The sequence below is a fragment of the Microchirus variegatus genome (genome assembly GCF_963457635.1).
Source record: "Microchirus variegatus genome assembly, chromosome: 8".
Taxonomy (NCBI): Eukaryota; Metazoa; Chordata; class Actinopteri; order Pleuronectiformes; family Soleidae; genus Microchirus; species Microchirus variegatus.
The window spans coordinates 18365626-18390603 of NC_139809.1; the positions used below are offsets into that span (position 1 = coordinate 18365626).

The window sequence follows — 24978 nt, forward strand, 5'->3', positions numbered from 1 at the left end:
GAGAATTGTAAGGACAACTTAAAACATGTTCTGCCACAGCTGTATGTTCCTTTGTTCCAGCTCTGGCGTTACAATAATAATAATAATATACCTGAGAATATATTATTTAAAAAAGCAACCGTCTGTGTTTTATTGTTTGAACAGACAGAAATACAAAACACAATCAACATTACAGATATACCATTTGCCTCGAAGGAGGAGGAGGCGCTCACCATTTTACAGAGGGCTTTACGTGAAGTGACATGCAAAGCATGCTGACGTGCAAGAGGAGGTCATTTCACCTTCAACATCACACACATCTCAACCTGTAAGCAGTGCAACACATTTACCAAGTATGAGTGAGTGGAGAGGGGGTGAATAAGGCTGTCATCTGTGAATGGAGAGTCAACGTCAAAGAAAATAATGCCGAGATGTTTTCAAACATTAAAAGAGGCATGTGACACAAATGACTCATGACAAGTGGTTTACAGCTAAATCGTCCAGGGTTTGCCTTCATGTGACTGCTGATGCTTTAACTGAAGAGTGTGATCACAGTGGTTCAGATCCTGAGTGAGCGAGCATATTTACCTCTCTTATGGTTTTTCCTTTCTTTAGCACAATAATGCACAGAGAAAACAGAGCAAAAGTAACAGTACAATATAAAAAGGCTTACATTGAGATCAGGCATAAAGTGAGAAATAAAAAGGATGTGAAATAAATACAGCTACAGGGTCTGCTACAATTCAAAGGTTTGTAATAAAACAAAAACAGCAGCACATTGATGGAAATAAATAAGTAAACGCAACTTAAACTTTGTTTAAGGTGATCAGATCATGTGGAAAAAGAGAGACATCTTAAAAATGAATTATAAAACACAACTTTGGAAATTCAGAAGGCACTGAATGGAGAAATAAATAAAAACAAAGGCTTAAGAAACACTGTGGAGCTTCACGTCTTCACAGTGATGTAATGTCACAGATGCTTTGATTGTTTTTCAGTTCACAGCTGGACACCAGCGTGACCTCACCGCGTCCCTAATGCTCACGTGATGCTGTTCTGCATGGTCAGCAGTGTTTTCAAAGACAGTCACCTTGATGAGCCGCAACGTGAAACAAGCAAAATCTCAGCCTCTGAATGTAATTTGGAGTAGAAACTAGCAGAAGCGCCATTCTCCATTTGTTTTCTTTAGAAAATCTAACTTTCTGCTCATGCTCCACAAGTGTGGCCAAAACCGAAGAGCACAAGACACATTCTGAGCAGAACACGAGAAACTTCTTAGTAACGAGGAAGTGGAAAGCAGCATAACAGTGATTCTGGTTTCCACAGCGATGTGTGATTCCTCACAGAATGCATGCAAACTCAAACAGAGAGAGAGAAAAAAAACACATTTCAATAAGATTTCAATGAGATTTCTCATATCACCATCTGACATCAGGAGTGGTTTTTTTTCTTCAGAGTCACGTACCACTTTCTCTCCGTCGCTGTGCTTCCTCTACTTGAGTCGCTGAATGAGTGAGTGAGTCAGTCCGAGGCTCAACAGCTGCATTGTGGACAGATGTGCTAAATGAGGGAAAGACTTGAGCACTTTCTCCCAGGTGAGTTCTTGCAGGCTGGGAACCACCAACCACACTTTGTACAGAGAGCCCGTCCTACGGTTCCCGGACATGTTGACGACACCGCCGTGGACGTACATACAGCCGGCCTACGCACAGGCAGAGGAACAGGACAGGAGGTCAGAACTGCAACAGTCAGGCCTTGAATCGATAAGTCACTTATTAGAAAATTAATTTTTTTGACTTGGATGATACCATACACTAAGCTTTTACTTTCTCCTTTAGCAGAAATGCGTTTCGTTTTCGAAACAAGAGGCTCACCCAACAGAATATACATATTTAGGGTGAATTCCAATTCCTTGCTTAACCCTAAATCTTAACCCTCAATCTCAAAAATGTGTGCTCCCTCTAGTGCAAGTGCTGTCCCGACCCTCAAAAAAATTTAGTTGAGGGCCAAGTTTAAGGGCTGTATCACCCTCAATATTGAGATTTTCCGAGACCACCCTTGAGAGCAAGGGCTACCCAGAATGCATTGCGTGTTTTCACATAAGAAAGATGGCGTCGAAAGCAGCGAAGCGAGTGCGCTACAAATTAAGTATTTTCTTTGTTAATAGAGATATAAAAATTATGAAAAACATTGTATTATCTTAGTTTAGGCCCATATTATGGATTACTGACGTCATTGTTGCGCAACATTTATTTTACGATCTTTTGTCAATAGCCGGTCGGTGCGGACAAGCGATCGTTTGCTAAGGTTTACTTTTCAATAAGTCGTGGTGTGTGGTAACTGTCAGCTGAATATGTCCGTGGTTGTGGTATTTGTATGAGTATCATCTTATAACTAACTGACAACCTAATAACTTGACTGACAAACGGATCGTAATAAATAATCGTAACGTAAATGTGTTCTTTTTTTGGAGTTGACAGACTGGACGCAGCTTTCGCGTTATTCTGCCCCCCACAGTCTGAAGACGTATCTGCATTTAAGGGGTGTCCCATTTCTAAGTGACAAAATAACCAACACTTGGTTTTGAGGGCCAGTTAAGATTAAGGGTTGAGCTTAAAGGTCAAGATAGGAATTGGAATTGGCCCTTAGCTTTGACTTGAACTGATAAACTGGTAATAAATGAATGACAAAGAGCTTTGTCTCACAGGAGTGACTGCAGCACAGTGGAAGTAGGCTGGTTCTGGCATGAGAGCGGGAAGCTTGGTCCACTGAAATGTCTGCAGGTCCATTTTCCACAGGTCCGATAGGATCTGCTCTCCGTTATAACCTCCACATATAAAAACCTCTGGGGGGAAAACAGAGTGAGACAACAACAACAACACAGGTGTGTGTGTGTGTGTGTGTGTGTGTGAATCCTCCTTACCGTGTTTGACCTGCACACAGCTGTGACAGCGACGGGCTGCAGGATACCCTACCATTAAAATGAAGTAAAAAATAATGACAATGTGTTATTAAGATAATATTATTATTATTATTATTATTATTATTATTATTATTAATATTAATAATAAGTTCAATGATCACAAACCTATTTTTTCATGCGCTTTGGTGTTTATCTCCTCCCAGTTATTCGTCTCCAAGTTATAGGCGTGAATCTGATAAAGATGATCAACATTAAATCGATGACACTGACACTGTTTCTTTAAATCTGCGTTTGTATGAACTCCTCACTTTATCCATGGGATATGACGTCCAGGATGTTCCACCTCCCAAAATGTATATTCTCTGTCCGTCATGAGCCAGCTCATGTCTGTACCTGTAAGATTGGGCATTGATAATAATGAACACTGACAGGGAGTGAATCAGTGATAGTCTAAGATGGTCTGCTCTGCCTCACTGACCTCTCCTGAGGTAGATCCGACGGTGTGTTGTTGGGTTTGAGGTGAGTCCACTTTCTGGTGGTAAGGTCCAGCCTGTGAAGGTCAGTGCTGTAAAGGTAGCCTGTTGTTCCTCCAAACACATAGAGGTAGCCATTGATGATGACCATTGCCTGCAAAATGGAAAGCACTCAGATCTTTGTTGTAAAGAAACAGCTGTGAAGAGACGAACACTGGTTACCTGCCCATAGATCTTGTTGGGCTTCTTCCCTCTGCAGTTGAGCAGGTTCCATCGTTTGTACTGAACATTGCAAACGTGGACGTCGTTGCCGTTGTTTTCACCAAATGGAATCCCAGTGCCACCAAACACCAGCAGGTTGTTGCCATGCAACACAGCTGAAAGAGTGACAAACAGTCAGCCCACGTGTGCGAGAGCAACACTTTTCATACATTTTCATATCCATGCTACGTCCTGTCGTTGTCGTCTTCTGATGCTACTTCCTGTGTCTCACCTACGCTTTCATTGGCTGTCGGCAACAGGTGTGTACACACTAGAGGAGAAACCGCACTTGCTTTACTCAGACTTTCAGCGTCACTCATCACAACAAACTGTGACGATCTACATTTCACACTTATTATTATTATTATTGTCTCTGATCAAACCCGGCATTAACATCCAACCACGAGAGGACAGCTCAAATATAAGTGTGACAATACATCGAGGACACGTTTGCATTGGCAATCAAAGCAGGAGGTAAATGAGAAGTGGTCACTTAAGAACACATTCTTACGTTCTTACAAGTGTTCAGTTTGTGAAGAAATCAAAAATCACATGACTGCAGGGCACAGACTGCTTACATTAGTTTAATGCATTGTAGGGCTGTAACGATACACAAACTCACGATTCAATTCATATCTCGATTTTTGACCCACGATTCGATACATTCCACGATTTTTTTTAAATTTAAAAAACATTTTATTTAAACAACATTTAATTATATAGCAACTTCATGTAACATTTAATAATATTTTGGAACACTGAACAGATTTGAACATAAATAAATAACCAAAGATTTCTCTCTTTTCTGTAACAAAATAATACTCTTGAGAAATACAAAGTAATGATCAATCAGACTGGGATTTGTCCCCAAAGCATGCTGGGAAGTGTAGTTCTTCATTAGAAGCATGGATGATTAGAAGCAGTTTTGTTCCAGTGGAAATAACTTGTTTTGATAAACAGCAAAGGTAAGACTACATTTCCGCTTGTATTTCTTGAAAGTCAGTCGTTTTGCTCTTATTTAGGGGCTGGATCCGTGAGTCTTGTTTGTAGTGTGATAAATGTCTGTGAATTCTCCGCAGTTTACATAATCACGCTGACGCTCCGGTGCCGCTTTTCAATGTGTGTGCTGGAACGGGTTTTTTCCGCTCCTGCGGGTTTCCATCGGTGTTTTAACTGTGTTTGGTGAACATAAGAAAGGTTTATATGAGCTTTTAGCTGAGTTTCTGACCTTTCTGTGGGTATACAGCATGTCTGTGTTAGACATGGTTTTATGACGATTTTGTCGCTGCGTCTGACGCTGCTCCGGTTTACATCAGTAAAGAAGAGATTAACGCGATTAAAAAACACAACGGATTAATGATGACTGTAATTAATTCATCACAATTAAATCGATAATTTGACACCCCTAATAAAAAAAAGTTTGTTAAGGGCGTGTCTCGATTCTGCCTTCTCACATCGAGACACAGGTTCGTGGCTCCGAGTATCGCGATTTCGATACGCATATCGTTACAGCCCTAATGCATTGGTTCTCAAAGTGTGGCCCGGGGGCCAATGGCAGCCCACACAAACATTTCTGGCGGCCCGCAATTAATTACAGTTGATAGTTTTAATCCAGGCGCTACTAAGCTTGTTAAATGTTTATTGGACATTACCGGATACAGACCAATAAGTGTAAACTGTAGAACTGCAATCTGGTCATTAAAATGATTACAAATGGGATTTCTTGCATCTCAATCCAATGTTGGGTTCCTAAATTGGCCCTCATGTATCAAAACTTTGAGAACCCCTGGTTTAATTACTACAATCATTGTTTGCGGGTGTCCTGAAGAGTTTCTGTTTACACACTGAACTTCTTCAGAAAAAACATGTTAAATACATTTAACATGTCATTTACTATTTATTTTTATCTGTTTAACGTGCGCAAAGTCTAATTTCATGACACGTTTGTCCACAGTGCAATGATTTGCTCACTTCCTCTCCGTGTGAAGCTCTTACCTGACATAGAAGCCAACTCTGTGGGCATGTAGCCCTCTGTGCGGACTTGCTGCCATGTGGCTGTGGCAAAGTGAAACCTCCAAAGCTCCCGAAACAGAGGGTAGTCTTCATTCTCTGAGCCGCCGGCCTCGTCAAAGTCTGGGTTGTAGCCTCCATACACGTACAAATTGGTGCTGTCCGCGACACATCGGTGTCCACTGCGGGCGGGAGGCACACAGTGTCCTGTAGGACGAACAATGTCTACTTTTATTCTCCGTCACCGGTTGTCTTTTGACACCGAAATATGATATTACATTTGTGCTGCTGCTCATCTTGATCAGATCATTTTCCCGATTAAAAGAAGGCTAAATAAAATAGATTTGAATGAAAATGGAGAAACAGATAACCCATGTGTTTGTGGATAGATATTAGACAACATGGTGTCAATCATTCTCTCTTATTTGCTAAAAACTAGGCTTCGAGGACACGTCACATCTTTTCGAGAAGAATACTGTAAGATTATAGCAAGCGTCTATCGATGAACGCGAGGGCTCTTTACCTTCACGCAGAAACCTGTTTGGGATACGCAGGTTAGGACAGGAGGGGGAGAAGATACGTCGAGCCTGAAGCCATCGAGCTCGCTTCTTAGAACCTGAGATGAATCAGTGACACAGAAACACAGAGATACGTACAGTCAGTGCTCTGCCTGTACTTCACAAAAACAGAGAATAAAAACTAATTCAGTGAAACACTAATACAGCTACACATAATTGGCATAATTGACACAATACATATGTATATATATACACACATATATATATACACACACACACACACACACACACACACACACACCCCTTGTGTCCAACTGCAGTGGTCGTTTTGTCTCTTCTGCAGTGAAATTAACACAATATTTTGCCTATTCATCCCACAGCAAATAGTAGTAGATATACATTTTCTCTGTTATAGTAATTAGATATATCACCAGATGTTGGTGCTGATATCTGATAATCCCTTTTATATCCAATATATGCAGATATGTTGCCAATAATATTGTGCATCCCTTTTTTTTATTTTCTTTAAAGAGTCCTGAATGACAAGAAAGATTTTTGCTGGACTTGGTTTGATCTCTCGCCTGTTTCACAGCCTTATTTTAGGAATAACCGAGCTGTATCTACAGATAGCACAAATTGAATGAATAAAACCTCCATATCCTTTGAATCTTTGAAGCATTTAGTGCTTTTTCTTTTTTATGAAACAAGAATAGTTTTAAACTTAATGCCAAATGAAACAGAGGAAACAGTCATTTCAGTGATGGTGGTGTTCCTGTAGCAGATTTGAGATAGTGAGGTCATGCTAATGTTGTCAGCAGCTCTCTCACAGAGCTAACAGAGCTAACATGTCAATCACCATTAAAATAAAGAATGAAGTGAAGGAAAGCAGCGAGCATAAAGGCGGTGATGCCTTTATTCAGTCAACATTTGCTGCTGGCTTCCGCAGCAGCTTTAGCTAACTGTGGCCTTTGAGCAGTGGCGATGCTACACCACAGCTAACGTCACTAAAGCACACTCGAATGTGATTCCTTCTCCACCTGCAGTGATTAGCGCTTCGCTCAGCTTTAGTGAACCTTCACTACTGTTTGTTTGGTACACGCCGCGAGGCAGAGCGCGAGTGGCTGTTTACAAACCCGAGTCTCGGACGGACGGCCTCCACGACAGCTTCTCAAACGTGTTGAGCTGACTGAAGGTCCCGCTGTGCTGCGCCGACATCTTAACGGGAGTGAAACACACGGACACGGAGAGAAAGAGAGAAAGCGCGGCGGTTCAGGGCAGAAAAACAACCCGCTTCACCGTGACCCACAGCCGGGGCATGAGAACACAGCCTGAGGCGACAGCGCGGAACAACACGGAGCAAACGTCTCCACCTGCTTCTGCCGCTACTGCTACATATGACGTCACACACAGCTGCTCCCAGCTGGCCAATCAGAGGAAGAGACACGCGTGCTGCGTTCAAGAGTAATGTTTTTTATATATATAGTTTACAGCGGTTTACATTCAAGAGTTAGAGCCAAAAAACAACTGAGCTCTGAGACTTAAGTCACAATCCTGGCTTTTTATGACGTTTGTTACAAATGTGCACATAAACATACACAAAGGTATAATAAGATAACAAAAGAAGAATCACACGGACATGGAAGACAACATATTCAAACGATATGCAAACAAAATGTACAGAACGTGATATACAATATATACGTAACATATGATATGAAAACAACTGGTAACTTGGAGCATTTACTTCATTTCTATATATCCTACGAATTCAATCTTTATATTTCCCTTAAAACAGTTTCAAACTTGCACATTGCTTTTATGTTCCATAGCCCCACTCACAGATAAGAAAAACAGATTTTAATTGTGAAGATTGTTCAGATTGTGATCCTCATCTCGATTGCCAAACACGTTCTGTATATTCCCCTAAAGATTATTTCTGCCTTTGAACATTATTTCATTTTCCCTGTAGAAACAATGAGTTTGTGTGTTCCATTTGACCGACACTGTGAATAACACTTAATAATTAGTTGACGTAGTGTACTAATGTAGTCTAAGTATGTCAAGTATTGTTTTATACCTTTGTGTGTACATGTTTAATATGTGATTTCTAGGAATGTAGTTTCATGAACTCTTTCGATTTCCACTCCTTTTGTTGTTGTTGTTGTTTAACCTGTGCATTTGTTCTACTCCTTCCAAATAACAGTATTTTTGTTTTATTCAAATTCAGTGCTAACCTGTTGCTGTCAACACATGATTTTAGTTTGTAAATTCAGTAGTAATATCCTCATTCATGTGATTTAAGTGTAAGTCATCAGCAAATAGCACAATAGTAGTATTAATAGTGATAGTTTTGATACTTTACATACATTACATAAATTACAAATATCAAAAGTGTACAATCATTTTTTTATTCAAAAATCTGTTCAATTTTATTTTTATTTTGCACAAATTGAATGAGAATGGACCTACAGTTTAGGTAAGGTCATATGTTTATATATATCTTTGTTGAGACCAATAGGAAAAGTATTCCCCCAAATTATATTACAATGTGAAAGCTACTGTACATAAAACATTCTTCCTGCCGTGGTTAATAAAGCCTCCTATAGCTTTTCTTCTGAACTCCTCAGTAGTGGCAGAGTGCAGTTCAGACCCAGCCTATTGTCCGCTGTAGCTGCAGGATGTGATGTCCTCTCAGAGGAGGATATACAACTGTGGGGTGACAGTTTCCTTCACCACGCTACAAAAAATGAAGCAAAAAGAGATAAATCTACTGCAAGATGAAAACAAGATCTACTGATGAGCAGAGAAACACAAAGATTATTTTTGATCAACTGCACCTACAGTGGTAGAGCGAGTCGTCTTTCAACTCGAAGGCTGTGGGTTCAATTCCTGGCCCTGCTAGTCTACATGCCGATGTGTCCTTGGGCAAGACAAATATGATAGAAAATGGGTGTGAATGGCCAAGGTGTAGCTTTGCGAAAAGAGCTCTTTAAACACAGACCATTCAACCGAGTCAACCTTTAGCCCAGATCTCTGGGGCTGCTTTGCTGACATGTGGTAATCTGGATTTGAAGCTCACCAAGAAGACGCTGCAAAACACAACAGTGTGATCAAATCATCCCATGAAACAATATACTGTAGCTTGTTCACACGTGGTTGTGGGAAAATTTGCATCATATGCATCTGATGGTTAATATTTGTCTCAGTGACGACAATAATGATGGAATATGTGGTTAAGTTGTCTTATCAGTGCTGTTAGTTCACACATTTACATGCAATGGTGTTAATGTTTAACATCGGAGGCCTCAGCTGTCCGCCTAGACCTCAAAGCTGTCAGAGTAAAATAACTCATAGACTTCTAATGCGTTTCTATTGTGACCGCAGGAGCACCAGTCAATTAAATATAATGTTCCTCCTTCACCACTAACATAAGCAGAGATCATTTGTAAAAATTAGGAATTAATTGGTAATTTAATGTACACATACTCCACATAATTGGTCAATGCACTGACAGAGAGTAGGAAAACAGTGACCTGCAGCTCAGGTAATGAGATTAACAGGAAGATGAGTCGTCAAGTTTTTCTTTGATCCACTGATCTACTCATAGATTTCTGGAGGTCAGCACTTACTAATATAATCCCATCCAACGTGATTAACCTGATTGTGAGTTTGCACTGGATTCGTGCATTTTTATTGTGTGTGGATGAAGAGATTACAAACTATTGCTTTGTAAATTATGCTGGAAAATGTTTAATTTAAAGGTGCCATATGTAAGAATGTGGCCAAAAACGGTTACTACATTCAAATTCAAAATACTGAGGTCTTTTAGGTTTAGTTTTCTGACGTAACTGGCAACTTGTGGTTGCTCGGCAGCTGAGACTCTACTGACTGCAATGATTGGTAGACAGTGGTAGGTGGCGCGACATAAACATAAACATGATTTGCAGTCTGCAAAATACTTTTTTTTAATGCAAATATTTTGTCTGTACTGTTGTTGTTGGTGAGTTCAGTTTGTTATGAACATTATTCCTGAGTCTGTGACATTTTAGGAGGATTTTACGGCCAGTTGCTTTAGATTTATTACATAATGCACCTTTAACACACCTTGAATGAAGTTGTATTTCAGTGTGGAAACATGGTACATCAGTGAGAAGTGCCATGACTGGAGTGAAATCTTGAGAACTGTGATGCACAGACACCAACAGAGATTTACACATGGAAACTAATAATACAATGTATAGATAGTTTTGTGTACTGTTTGTCGTTTTCCAGTCTTTACTGTATTTTTTTTATTTATATCCGTATATCTAGCTCTTGTTTCCTCATGCTGTATGTCTTCCTACTTTGCACGGCGCATCTGGAACGAAAACAATTTCCCCCCCGGGGATTAATAAAGTATTCTGATTCTGATTCTGAGGTACCTGTGTAGTCAGCCATTTTGTTTTTGTCCCGTCCATGTTGCTCCTCTCTGGAGGACAAAGTGAGATGAATCTGACACGGACATCACCGTCTCAAGACCTGAATCTTCCCCGGGGATCAAGGAAAGTTTATTGTTTATTTTAACAGCAGTTGCAGTTTTCAGTTTGACAAGAAAGACGTGAGAGGATGCTGGCCTTTTCTCCGTCAGAGAAAACAATGCATTCGCAATCAAACTCCTCAATGACAGACTATAGGTCACAAGACGACGATATAAGGAAACAGCAGCAGAACTGAGATATGGTGTTCTTTTTTTCTTAATGAAGTACAATTAATGCAATATTAGCAGCACAAACAAAGAGTATTATTCGATCAACACTTCTTTAAAGCAAACTAAAAGGAAATAATATACCCATCACTAAGGCAGGGTTAAGTACCTTAGATGTAATGATCCTTTTTGATTGCACTTCTTTGGACTAGTAGTAGTAGTAGTAGGCTAAAATGGCTTACAGTAATGACTCAGGTGCGATTTTTTCAGGGCTATGTGGACACATAATTCTTGATTCTTAAATATTTTTGTACATGCACTGATGGTTGTTGTCATACAAACAGTTTTAGAGGACAGTTGCATTCAAACATCAGTCAGATAGAATACATGTGTAGTTATGAACGTGAACTGTCAAATGTGAATTGAACAGTGTGGTTGGTTGCAGCCTTTACTCAGTGTAAACAATATGTTGACGTGAGAAATGATAAAGCAAAATGCCCCATTCTCTTCCTGAGTCAATGTGAACTAATGCCTGTTTTGTGAATTTTAAATGAGTTCATAGGCGAATAGATCTGGACATGATAGACAAGCACGCAACTTTTCTTGGATAGAACTGGGAAAAAACAAGGCAAAAGTGCGTTTTCTGATGAAGTGCCAGAGTAAATATTTGCATAAATGAGAAGAGCACACTGGCGTTCATAAACATGACACTGACAGTGCACTGTTGTTCTGTGCGTGGGCCCCTCCTCCTCCTCCTCCTTCTCCTCCTCCTCCTCCTCCTCCTCCTCTCAGCAGCTCTGCTGGCTGGAGGTGGATGTCACACACACAGGCAGAGTCCTCAGGACAGGACAGTCAAACCCTGGAGATCCACTGAGACAGAGGACGAAGGAAAGTGGGTGATGTTGCAGTTCGGATCTAGTTTAAGGACACTGTTGGAAGGCTGCTGAAACAGTCCATCCACGCTGAGAGTCGAGGTTTAGCCTCAACGCCGCAGTATTTTTAGATCACTTCTTAAAAGGAATACAAACATGTCGTCTCCAAGTCCGGGCAAGAGGCGAATGGATACCGACGTGGTGAAACTGTATCCTTTCCCCGAAGATAAATAAGCAGAGATAGACGAAGCGAACAGGCACGTCCTGCTTTGTAGCAGCTGTCAGCGCTTTGTTGTTGATTAAATATGTAATTTGTTTCCTGCTAATGTTGTAATGATATATATGTGATGTCATTGTTAGCTGAGTGAAATGAGTAGATAATGAGAAAAGTGACTAATGCCAGTCTTTTAACACTATGATGCTAACGCTGTTAACGGCCAGTTCTTTAATGTTAGCTCACTTAAGTTAGCAAAAGAGCGAAAGGGCTAATATCTTTTTTACATGGGCTCACTTGCCTTTTAGCCACTGTTAGCTCTGTTAGCTCTGTTAGCTCACTTGTACAACGGTCGTGTTTTCCCCCTTGTTTGTACGTAGTGTGAATTTGCAGCTGAGTCTGCTGCAACATTGAAGCAGACTGCTCAAACTCCGAGGAAGCCGTGGGCGCTGTTAGCCTTAGCTTGGTAGCGAAGGGATAGCCTGTTAGTTAGCCACTAATATCTCGTGCCACCTCATTGACAACACAATATGAAGGACAACTGACGGCCTCTTTACATTTTGGAGGCACTTCTTTGTAAATGGACGTGTATTTTATCAAGATTTATACGAAGCTAGCCGTGTAGCATGCTATCACCAAGAGAACAATTAAGGTCGACGGAGCGTAACGATCTTTGCCAAATGACACGGGGGAGGGGGGGGGGGGACAGACAACAGAGAACATTTAACATCACAAACAGCAGCACAACGCCGTCATTCTGTGCGTTTCAAATTAAATATCGGATAAAAACTACATTCAACATATACAGATTTACATTAATGTTCACGGTGAATAAGTCACGGCATGCGTGTTTACTACTTCATCCTATAAATATTGTGAAGCCCGAATACAACTAACAGTTAACTTTAGTTTATCGATGTTAAATAAACAGGGTGAAAACGTTGTCCTTTAGTTCTATTATTTTTCCAGTAACAACGCTCTTCCTGAGGTTTAATTAAACGTGTGGATAGCTGACAGCTGTGGTGATTTTATGTCTATTTTTATTCTATTTTTTACTTGTATCTCATTATCTGCAGTTTCCTGTTGGAAGTTTGCATGAAGGGTTTTATGACAACGTGAGCTGCATTGTTTTGTTTTTGTCCTGCAGCGAGATGCTGCTCTCTGATTGGTCAGCCTGTTACCATCCGGAACACGACAGGGGGCGGGGCTTCTCACAGCTGATCGTGGAACAACAAGCGTGCTGTGTGTGTGTGTGTGAGCTGGGGTGGGGGGGTCATCTCACGTGACGCGATCACATGATTCAGCGATTCAATGATCAGTCAAACTGTTTAGTGATCATAGTTATTCACAGGAAATCCTGGTTCCGATCCTGAGGTTCTGAAATGTTTGTTGTTTGAAATGATGATTATTTATTTTTTCTTATTAGACTAATCATGGAATTAATTACTGACTAATTGAGCGAATGAGCGAATTAATTAGTAAATGGAACAATTGAATAACTTATTTATTGCTAGTAACCAAAATAAGTAATAGAATAATAATAGAAATCAACCAACACATTTATCAAAATCATTGTTGGATCACAGTCTTAATTAAACTAAGCATCATGCCAGTCCTAATGTTTAGTTTGAACTCCTGACCTGTCATTTGACAGTCTAACTGCACACAAACATCAACAGTTATTAGAAATAGTGAAATTATAGTCAATTCATAAGTAATTGTGGACAGAGAAAAAAAACGAGCCTGAGTGCCGCTGTTTCCAGCATTAACCTGTATCATATTGATCATTTAGCATGCCCTCTTATTCATAATCAAATCTTATTTAAACAGGTTAGTCCCACTGAGATCAAATCTTTTCCAAAGGGAGACCTGATAACCAAAAATAGCAGCAGCACAGTTACAGTAAAAGTTAGAACACATAGGTTTACATTAAAAGTTGCTGATATCAAACACTTAACTACATTTTCTCCAGCCCTTTAAACTCTTTTATGGTCACTAGGTTTGGACGTTGCAGTCTATTATTAGTCGTTATACTGTTGATTATGTATAGACAGTGTAATCATGGGTGTGTCGTCACAGCTATATGAAAAATTCAAACAGGAGAAATTCTGATTATGCTACATATCTTTGTTTTGTTGTTGATGTTATCATACAATCTTAGTATAGATATTAGTAGACACTCAGTGTGGATCTTGTTCCAGCACCTGAACATTGCTTGATGTAAAACAGACTGTAAATCACATGTGATGGATTAGTGGTGTGTAACACAAGCACAGCTGATTCTTACCTTAACGTTACAAATGGAAACAGAGCTGAGAAGCTTCAAGTCATGAGAAGCAGTGCTGATAAATCAGTGCACTGTCAGCTTTTACCAAAATAAAGGTTTTCCCCTTGTGTAGTTACATTACCCTTGAGTCAGCATATGCTTAGGTTTCTATGGTTGACCCTAAGGGAAAGGCAGAAGAGAGAGAAAGTTTTATTTATAGGAGCCATCACTGAAGATCACATTTAGCACTAGCTTGTCTTCATGGTCACTGGTTTCAAAGCTTTTTCAGTTGAGTAACCACACTTTTTAAACTGTCTCCACTGGTGTAATGGCCAGACTTTTCCTATTACCTTGGAAAGACAGATGGATTTATGGCAGGATGATGAAACAGGGTGTGGAACTGTTCCCTCTGTGTTTTTCTCTTTTTTCCATCTGTCATTGTGTCAGTTGACTGAATACACTCGACCCAACAGTTGACTCACTTTCACGTCTCCTTCTGTTACCACAGGACGCCATTATGACACATTGTCTCCACCCCGTCACCCTAAAACAGACAGAAGTTCCCATCACACTTCAGATAGCTGTTGCCAACAATGCACTCATCATCTTACTGTTTTCTGTCTGTGCCTTAGTATTTAAAAACCCACTTCACCTTTGTCTGAACAGTAATGATGTTGTCTGTTATTATCATTGTGGAAAAAGTTCATATTCTTGTTTAAGATAAATTCCGTCTTCCGTCTTGACTCATGTTGTTTTGTTGCTAAGGACGGCTGTCGTCCCATGTTGCTGTTGTTGTTGTCTGAAAGCGGCCACTGCCGTCATTGAGATCATTGCCTCGTGTTATTGATCCTGTGTCTGACCTCTGACCAGAAAAGTTCACTCACATAGAAAGAATCTGATATGTCCAACTTGTTTTGGAGAGTTTTTGCCCACAGTGCTGTGTAAAAGTCTTGGGCCACCATGTTGTGATAATGACCATACGGTGACATTATTTCTCAATCACTTTATTGGAAGTATTTAGTGTGACCTACTCTACACCTGAACAATAGCACAACCCTCACTCTTCAAACTGGAGTGGAACTCTAATTCATGCTTGTGGTAAAACCTGTGTTTGTCTTTGTGCTATTTCTCAAACTTTTTATACAAAGAACCACCTCTCTCAGTAGCTCCATTATCACCAATGTTTTAACAAATACAGTGGTGTAACTAGACCGAACAAAGTCAGCTACAGACTTTTCACAGGAGGCAGATTTATTCCCAAAAAACACAATTTTCCTCCTCACATACACTTCACACACTGCTATAGTGGAATTAGATTGAGATGGAGCGAGAGAGGAGGTGACACCCATTATTATGATTTCATTTATACATTTTTTTGTTAGATTTTCTATGCACTCTGATCAAAATCATAAATTCCTCAGCTCCACTCGTCGATCACATACCCTGGTACACAGGAGGAACCACAGTTTGAGAAACATGTATGGAGACACATTTAAAAGCCCTAAGACTTTTGCACATGTATTTTTTGTCACTTGTGTTTGGAGTTTCACTTTTCTTTAACGCAGCTTCAGCATTGAGAGCAAGCACGAGGTCACCATACTGGGTGGACTCAACGAGTTTGTGGTGAAGTTCCACGGACCCCCTGGAAGTAAGAACTTTTTTCTATTGACCCTGTTCACACCTGGTTTTTACATCCGGAGTGATCTGGTCACATGTGGACAGCGTTTTCTTAACATATCTTATCACAGAAAAACACATGATGGTGACATCATCTGACCACCTGCACTTTCACAGAGCTCATTTATTTGTAGTCACCACCACAACATTAACATTGATTGTCACATGATTTCTTTTCTCTCATGGATACAAAGCTTTGTTTCATGTTAGATGAGTGTGAGTGAAGCATCCATTCACTCAGCTCCTCCTGATCACATGGTCACAGGAGACACATCCAGCATGTGTGGCATATCATTTGTGAACAATTGAACTTAACGCTGTCCACTTGTGATCAGATGTTATCACCAGGTTTGAATATGAGCATCGATTCTTCCCAGTATTAATCAATGGTATCACTCTTCTTGAACCCTGGTAAGAAATCTAAATCCTGAGCTGTTCCCTTGTTTTTTTTTGTTTTTTTTAATCAGATATCATATTATTTCTAATCTTGTATTGAAGAAAAATATATTGTCACTTCTTCCAGCACCATATGAAGGAGGTGTGTGGAAGGTTCGGGTGGACCTGCCGGATAAATACCCCTTCAAATCACCTTCAATAGGTATGAAAAAAAAAAAAACACTCTTTGTCGACAGAATAACAGGAAGCCTTGGAAACATCGTTGCTTGCTCATCATTATCATGTTATGCTGTTAAACAGGGTGTCTCGTTTATTTTCAGGATTCATGAATAAAATCTTCCACCCCAACATTGATGAAGCGTAAGTAATCTTTTACATATAAGGACATAGTCGCTGAACCTTTTCTGTGGAAAAGGTGGGATGTTGTTGCCTCAGGCATCTGTTAAGGAAACAGGATATTATTTTATTTTTTTGCCATGAATGACATCCAGCTGTCTTGATACACGAGCTAAAGCTCGCTGCACCTTCCTTTCGATTTGACCCAGTCACACTGTTGTTGTTGTTGTTGTTGTTTGTGTTTTCAGGTCAGGCACCGTGTGTTTAGATGTCATTAACCAGACATGGACAGCTCTCTATGGTAGGTCAAAGCCTCGGCTCTCACTGTGATGCTGCTCACTCACTTCAACAAGACGGTAAAGGAACACAAAATGAGAGAGCCATGTACTCTCCAGAGCATATCGCTGTAATCAGCTTACACTGCACTGATAACTGTCTCTTGTATTGAGGTCATGCATTGAGCACGTTTAGATAAGAAGGTCCTGAGGCTGTGAACCTCAGAGGGCTTTTTGTCACTTTGCTCCTGTTGTTTGACTGACTTTAATAGTAAATGCACAACTCTTTCAAAAGTCACATTTTCATTTTTATCATGATATTGATTCCTTAACTAATTGTCAACTATTCTGATAATTGATCAGTTGGTTTGAGTGTTTTTTTAAAATAATGAAAAGAGTACATGGAGCTGTGAGCACGGCTTGGCCTGCATCAGCTTTGCTCCTGTTGTTTTGTGGAATCAACGGAGAACAAGAACAAACCAGACCGTCCTCTTGAGTGGACAATCACAACAAAGCCTCTGATGTATTTTTGTTTTTTTTGGTTCAGAGTAGCAAACCAATCATTGGACTCGGTAAAAGTACGGTAAAATCTCACAATAGTCTTGTGTTTTTTGAGCCCAGCTCTCATGTGAAGTGTGAGCAATATTGGTGGCCCATCCAATGCCTGCTACTACTCAAAATTGCATTGTCTTTCAGGGGTGTTTTTTTTTTATTATCTTCGGGTGTAATATTGTTATTAGACTCTCTTTTGCAAGCCATCCTAATGAATACACTGTGATTATAATACCTAAATGTTATATCAGACTGATGTTGTTATTAAAAGTTATGACTTGGAAGAGTGGTGTCAGACCATCAGTAGTTTTTTGTTTTTTTGTTTAACCCTTTTAGAAAGTGTTTTAAAATCTAAACTCACATGCTTGTGTGTCTGAAATCAAGCTGTGATTAATAATACAGTAGTTAATCTCTAGTGGAGCTGCATTGATTTTTGTTGACATGATTTGTGTCAGTTTGCTTTTCCTTTGACTCATCTTTCTCCCACCAGACCTCACCAACATCTTTGAGTCGTTCCTCCCTCAGCTGCTCGCCTACCCCAACCCCATCGACCCTCTGAACGGGGACGCAGCCGCCATGTACCTGCACCGACCAGAGGATTATAAACACAAGATCAAAGGTAACGCACAACTGTCTTTTACAGCCAGATACTGTGTACACACACACACACGCACATATATATACATATATGTACATGTGCATATATACATATATATGTGTATATGTATATATATATGTACATATACATGTATATGTATATGTACATATATATATATATTTGTATATGTGGTATGCAAAAGTTTGGGCACCCCTGTAAATGTTCATGATTTTCCTTTATAAATCATTGGTTGTTTGAATAAGAAATTTCAGTTAAATATATCATATAGGAGACAAACACAGTGATATTTGAGAAGGGAAATAAAGTTTATATGATTTACAGAAAGTGTGCAAGAATTATTTAAGCAAATTAGGCATGTGCATAAGTTTAGGCACCACAAAAGAAACATTATGGGCATCCTCCTTTTGCAGAAATAACAGCCTCTAAATGCTTCCTTCCTACCATTCGTCTTTACAAAACATCCCAAATTAGGCATAAGTTTAGGCACCCTTGTCATTTTATTGAGTTCAATACCTTTAGCACGAATTATTGGAACTTAAGATTGGTTTGGTAACCTCAGTGACCCTTGACCTCCATACACAGGTGAATCCAATCATGAGAAAGGGTATTTAAGGAGGCCAATTTTAGTTTCTCCTCTTTGCATCTTCTCTGAAGAGTGGCAACATGGGAGCCTCAAAACAACTCTCAAATTACCTGAAAACAATGATTGTTCAACATCATGGTTTAGGGGAAGGATACAGAAAGCTATCTCAGAGATTTAAGCTCTCAGTTTCAACTGTGAGGAACATTGTGAGGAATTGGAAGACCACAGGCACAGTTCTAGTTAAGGCTTAAAGTGGCAGACCAAGAAAAATCTCAGATAAGCAGAGGTGAAGGATGGTTAGAATAGTCACAGTCAACCCACAAACCAGCTCCAAAGACCTACAATGTCATCTTGCTGCAGATGGTGTCACTGTGCATCGTTCAACTATTCAGCGCACTTTACACAAGGAGATGCTGTATGGAAGAGTAATGCAGAAAAATCCTTTTCTCTGCACCTGCTACAAACAGAGTGGCTTGAGGTACAGTATGCTAAAACACATTTGGACAAGTCAGCTTCATTTTGCAATAAGGTGCTGTGGACTGATGAAACTAAAAAAGAGCTATTTGGGCAAAACAAGGGGCGTTATGCATGGTGGAAAAACAACGCAGCAATCCAAGAAAAACACTTGCTACCTACAGTAAAATATGGTGGTGGTTCCATCATGCTGTGGGGCTGTGTGGCCAGTGCAGGGACTGGGAATCTTCTTAAAGTTGAGGGTCGCATGGATTCCACACAATATCAGCAGATTGTGGAGAACAATGTCCAGGAATCAGTGACAAAGTTGAAGTTGTGCCGGGGCTGGATCTTTCAACAAGACAACGACCCTAAACACTGCTCAAAATATACTAAGGCATTCATGCAGAGAAACAAATACAACGTTCTGGAATGACCATCTCAGTCCCCAGACCTGAATATTATTGAACATTTGTGGTGTGATTTAAAGCGGACTGTCCATGCTCGGAAACCATCAAACCTGACTGAACTGGAGATGTATTGTAAAGAAGAATGGTCCAAAATACCTTCAGCCAGAATCCAGACTCTAATTGGAAGCAATAGGAAGTGTTTAGAGGCTGTTATTTCTGCAAAAGGAGGATGCACAACATGTTTTCTTTTGTGGTGCCTAAACTTATACGCATGCCTAATTTGTTTAAATAATTCTTGCACACTTTCTGTAAATCATATTAACTTTATTTTACTTCTCAAATATCACTGTGTTTGTCTCCTATATGATATATTTAACTGACATTTCTTATTCAAACAACCAATGATTTATAAAGGAAAATCATGAACATTTACTGGGGTGCCCAAATTTTTGCATACCACTGTGTATATCTACAGTATATATATATATATATATATATACACATATGTACACATACACACACACACACACACACACATATATATATATATATATATATATATTTTTCTTCACTTTGCAAACAAGTATTCCAGTACTTTATCGAGGGGTGGAATTAATTAAATTTTAAGTTCAACTCTCATCCAAACCCAGGCCAGGCACATTTTAATATACAATATAGATAGGAGATACATACTAATGCTGTCTGTATAAGATGTCTATGAATATGATTTTATTCTTACAATAGTCAACAATATACTTTTGTCAAATGATATTCCACATGTTTATTGATAAAAACATCCAAATGTTGTTGACCAAGAATTTCCAGAAATATGTCGAAGACAAATTGATTTCACTCCACTGTATGATTGTCATCATTTTAGTTTGTTGTGAATGTCCATGCAGGGCTTTGTTGATTAGAAATTCACTTTTCATGACTATGCATATGTTTAAAGCTGGATTCACTTTGACACCTGCTGTCCACACTACTCCAGTGTTTTCAAGTACCAAAGAAACGAAGTTCTGAAGAAGCAGAAACTTTGCATTTACTTGTTGTTCAGCTGTGGACACAGAGCTCCATTAACAGTCACTGACTTTTACAAGAAGGCCAATGTCATGTACAAATATGTCATTGCAAATATTTGGCAGGAATATTTGGAGGTGAATTTTGAAGCATCTTCATTGTTCACATCCTCAATTAAGCATTTATCAAATGAAGCAATCAATCATCATCATCATCATAAGAAGGAACATTTCGCTGAACACAAGGAAAAGGAGAAGAAAGAGTCAGTAAGACTGAGGAGAGGAGAGCTTGATTTACTCATTTGCACTTCTGTTTGATGAGGCCACAATGTGTCTCCGACCACCAAAAATCTAGTCCAGAGCTCCATTTATCAGGCACACGGATCAGGGGCTGAACGGGTGAATGGGATTATTTCTTCAATATATGTTGGTTATATGGAAACATCCAGAGGATTTGTGTCCAATCACAATCCATGCACTAAACCACCGGGTATTTTGGCTGAAGAGTTTTATTTCTCCGTATTGTTTAATATCGTCATTGTGGTCATAATGTAATGAATTGTTACATTACTACATTGCATGCCAAGACGTTATTACGTCATGCACTCATGATTTTATTACATTCTGAACTTTTATTCCATAATGAGTTGCTACATGTCTGTCTAAATAAGTGTGCCTGAAGTGAACACTCATCCATGTCTCTCTCTCTCAGAGTACATCCAGAAATACGCCACAGAGGAGGCTCTGAAGGAACAGGAGGAAGGAGCGGGCGACTCCTCTTCCGAGAGCTCCATGTCAGACTTTTCGGAGGACGAGGCTCAGGACATGGAGTTGTAGTGAAGGGGCAGATCGCGTCCACTTCACCTCACAACAGACTTATCATTTCCTAAAGAGCAGAAACTCAGTACTATATTCATATTTAAGACGATTTTTTACAGCGATACAGTTTTTATTGCTACACAAGGATTTGCAGTATGATATTGCAGAATATTAACCCTTCTGAGGAATTCTTGACCACCTGCCTCTCCCGCCTCCTCCTCACCTGTTTACGATCAGAGAGGAATGCGTCATTCAGTTCCACGATCTTCAGTCGAGGCTTGACCCAGTTTCAGCGCAGGGAGCAGGTGGACGCTCGTCGACTGTTTACACTCAGTTTCCTGTTTGGAACCCGAACTCACACCTCACCAGCTTTTGTGTTCCAACATTCTTAAGTTTTCTTTATTTCATTTTTATTCAACGTTTTACTGAATTGTCAGGCATCTTTTCCCTGTGGACAGAGTTTTCTGCAACATGACAATCTACTGGTTCTGAGCGGTCACTACTTCAGAAGAGCATGGACGTCCACATTTAAAAAGAAAGAAAATAAGGTCACCTTTGTTTTGTGCTGCCCTCGAGGAGCTGCCATTACAGTCACCACTGCTAAGGACGAGGCTGAGGACGGAGAGGGACTGCATCATTTATATCATCTTGCAACCATGACAACGCCACTGTGTGTGTGTGTGTGCGTTTGTGTGTGTGTATGCACATGCATGACCGTGCTCCAGGGAGAATTGTGGCTTTTGTGTTTTGAATGATCTGTGTTGTACTGACCGCTGATGCTCAGCAGAAGTGGAGGAGAAGTTTCACAGTCCTGATCCAAGTTCTCATTTCCAACATCCATTTCCTCCTCTTCCTCCTCTCCGTTTTAGGAAAGTGTTTTGTCATTCTCTGAGTATCTTTGTATATTGTGGCATGACACAGAAGTGAAGTTTGTGTAGGGCTTTGTGGAGCAGTGACGCTGTAAGGACATGCAGAGGTCCTTGGTGAATTGTCAAACTTCTTAACTTTGCCTATTGCTTGTGTTGAACTATTCTAGGTGTTTGACTTGCGTAGAGATAGTTAGTTTCTTTGCGGGTGGTGACTTCTATCATAATGTATGGTTTAATACTTATATAACACACTAATTGTCCTGTTAAAAATGAGGAGAGTTAAATGCATCTTTGTCCGCGGGATGACGACTCCGTGTAGAATCAAATCCTCCAAATACACGTTGCACCCCTTTTTTATGCAAATGTGTCCGTCAGAGTTCAGAGTGCTGTTGGTTTCCACACTGTCACTCGTCCTTGTTTTTCAAAATGAGTCCATCTTAAAAACCCTGCTGTATGTTTCTTCACCCGAAACAGAAAATGTCCTCAGACTGGTGAGAAGATCATTTTAATTTAAACTTAACGACACATTTCTTATTGAGTGGGAACTTTAAAGGAACTTTCATTGTTTGTGCAGAGAAGTCACAGTGAATGGTTCATCATCTCGATGGTTGATGGTGCCGGTGTGACACCTGTCTATGTTTGCAACAAGCACACTACACCATTTGGTTTGTTTGTTTTGTGTTGTATAAGAACAAAAATCTTCACTCATCAAACTGGGCTGTTTCTTCCCGTTTGGAGAAATAATATTTATATAGTACAGACTTCAATTAATAATCCCTTTATCATTTTTGTAGAAGGATATCAGGTTCTGTTCCATGGCGCATGTTCATTTGTGAATAACACAAGTTAATAAAACTAGCACAACACAATTTGTTTTTAACATGGAATAAAAAAGGTATTTGTTGAATACTGTAGTTAAAATGGCCCTAATTTGCCTCCGTAACCAAAACATAATGTTGTTGTAGGAGATGCTGAGGTGTCATTTACAGCAGAACAAACCACTGTCCAGCCTGGTTCTTTATCATCTGTGTGATATGTATATTATTTTCTATTAATGGGACATATATTTGATGCCTATAATTTCTTTGAATGTTGTTTTTAGTTTTGTCTTTTAAACCCTGACTCAAGTCCAAGACATACAAGTCAGGATGTCCCTGATTTCTTTTCTTTTTTTTAAAGACAAAAAATGAGTAAATGTGCTTCCCTTGTAACATAAATAAAGAAATAAACAAAAAATAAATAAATAAGCACCAACTGTCGAGTCATGCTTCAGTGGTAATAGTTCCTATTGTGTGTGTCCACCAGATGGCAGCATCTCCTTCAATGGGTTTTTCCCCCTAATTTTTTTATCACCCAAACTATTCTTTGTATAGGCAGAATTAAATATATAAAATCAGGATTTTACTCATGTGTTGGAAATGTATTCTGATGTGCTTTGAGCTCACAGGTAATAATCACGTCAAAAATGGCTGAGTTCAATTTAGGATCTGCGTTGTGAATGCGGCCTCATTATCTTTGACTTGACACTAAATTGAGCTGAGCCTTTGACGGTGATAAGTCTGTTATTATTAATCTGTTATTAATAACCAATCACAGAAGACAGGTTGTTAGGTATGGTGGCTGCTAGTGTCCAAAAATAATAAATGTTAAGGAAATGTTATTGGTCATTTATTAAAAACTGTCATCATTTCTATTTTAATCATAACTACACATCACTGTTTTTATTGTTGAGCATTTTCTTGACCTAATATTTCATATATTGGCGACTTTGAGTGTCTTGAAAGGCGCCTTCAAATATAATGCATTATTATTATTATTATTATTATTATATTGAGTAAACAGAAATAAATGAAACAGATGCTGAGTGTGCTCTATAACAGCCTCAGACAGACAATAATCATCTTATGAAATATTCATCGTCGTGTGGCCATGAAGCTTGAGTGAGTTCAGGTTTCCTGTACCAGCATCAGTTTAATTTGGCCTCAGGTTTTTCAGTATCGCACGCAAGCACGCACGCACGCACGCACGCACGCACGCACGCACGCACGCACGCACGCACGCCACAGCTTTTGTTATCACCGCAAATGTTAAACTCTTAAAGCCTGTAGGTTTAAAAACTCACACTATCTTCTCTGATAGTGGTTTATACGGTGTTGTACCTACCTACCCACCTACCTAGCTGCTTACCTAACTACCTACCGACCTATTACCCGCTCCTCTACCTACCTACCTACCTGCCTATTACATACATACCTACTTACCTACCAGCCTATTACCTACCTACCTACCTACCTACCTATCTGCCTGCCTCCCTCCCTACCTAACTACCTACCTACCTATTACCTACCTACCTGCCTAATTCATACATACATATCTACCCACCTAGCTGCTTACCTACCTACTTACCTGCCTATTACCTAGCTACCTACCAACCTAGCTGCTTGCCTACCTACCTACCTAGCTGCCTCCCTACCTGCCTATTACATACCTACCTGCCTATTACATACCTACCTACCTACCTACCTACCTACCTACCTAGCTGCCTTCCTACCTACCTAGCTGCTTACCTACCTACCTATTACCTACCTACCTACCTAATACCTACCTACCTACCTACCTACCTACCTACCTACCTACCTACCTACCTACCTACCTACCTACCTACCTACCTACCTACCTAGCTGCTTACCTACCTAACTAGCTGCTTACCTACCTAACTAGCTGCTTACCTACCTAACTAGCTGCTTACCTACCCACCTAGCTGCTTACC

At 39.8% G+C, this 24978-nt stretch overlaps 2 protein-coding genes across 2 annotated transcripts; one reads left to right on the forward strand and one right to left on the reverse strand.

The window, feature by feature from the left end:
• Nucleotides 1–1434: 1434 nt before the first annotated feature.
• Nucleotides 1435–7413, reverse strand: LOC310930940 (kelch domain-containing protein 10-like). Its single transcript, XM_083894008.1, has 10 exons — nt 7298–7413; nt 6170–6262; nt 5632–5853; nt 3598–3752; nt 3381–3529; nt 3211–3295; nt 3068–3134; nt 2903–2950; nt 2685–2824; nt 1435–1681 (listed from the first exon to the last, which is right to left on the reverse strand). Exons 1-10 carry the CDS (start codon nt 7377–7379, stop codon nt 1472–1474), a joined length of 1251 nt encoding a protein of 416 aa, XP_083750134.1. The 5' UTR covers nt 7380–7413; the 3' UTR covers nt 1435–1471.
• A 4259-nt stretch (nt 7414–11672) lies between these two features.
• On the forward strand, nt 11673–23586 carry LOC310930585 (ubiquitin-conjugating enzyme E2 H-like). Its single transcript, XM_083893617.1, has 7 exons — nt 11673–11929; nt 15772–15848; nt 16401–16475; nt 16594–16633; nt 16858–16910; nt 17927–18055; nt 21233–23586. Exons 1-7 carry the CDS (start codon nt 11877–11879, stop codon nt 21355–21357), a joined length of 552 nt encoding a protein of 183 aa, XP_083749743.1. The 5' UTR covers nt 11673–11876; the 3' UTR covers nt 21358–23586.
• The last annotated feature ends 1392 nt before the right edge of the window (nt 23587–24978 follow it).

What these genes read in the sequence shown, in the direction of transcription:
- LOC310930940 (XM_083894008.1), bottom strand. Translation starts at nt 7,379, where the DNA reads ATGTCGGCGCAGCACAGCGGGACCTTCAGTCAGCTCAACACGTTTGAG. An exon ending in CCAACAAGATCTATGGGCAG is followed by an intron (nt 3,530 to 3,597) that starts GTAACCAGTGTT and finishes TCCATTTTGCAG; the next exon opens with GCAATGGTCATCATCAATGG. An exon ending in CTGTGTGCAGGTCAAACACG is followed by an intron (nt 2,825 to 2,902) that starts GTAAGGAGGATT and finishes TTTTCCCCCCAG; the next exon opens with AGGTTTTTATATGTGGAGGT.
- LOC310930585 (XM_083893617.1), top strand. Translation starts at nt 11,877, where the DNA reads ATGTCGTCTCCAAGTCCGGGCAAGAGGCGAATGGATACCGACGTGGTG. An exon ending in GATACCGACGTGGTGAAACT is followed by an intron (nt 11,930 to 15,771) that starts GTATCCTTTCCC and finishes ACGCAGCTTCAG; the next exon opens with CATTGAGAGCAAGCACGAGG. An exon ending in TTATAAACACAAGATCAAAG is followed by an intron (nt 18,056 to 21,232) that starts GTAACGCACAAC and finishes TCTCTCTCTCAG; the next exon opens with AGTACATCCAGAAATACGCC.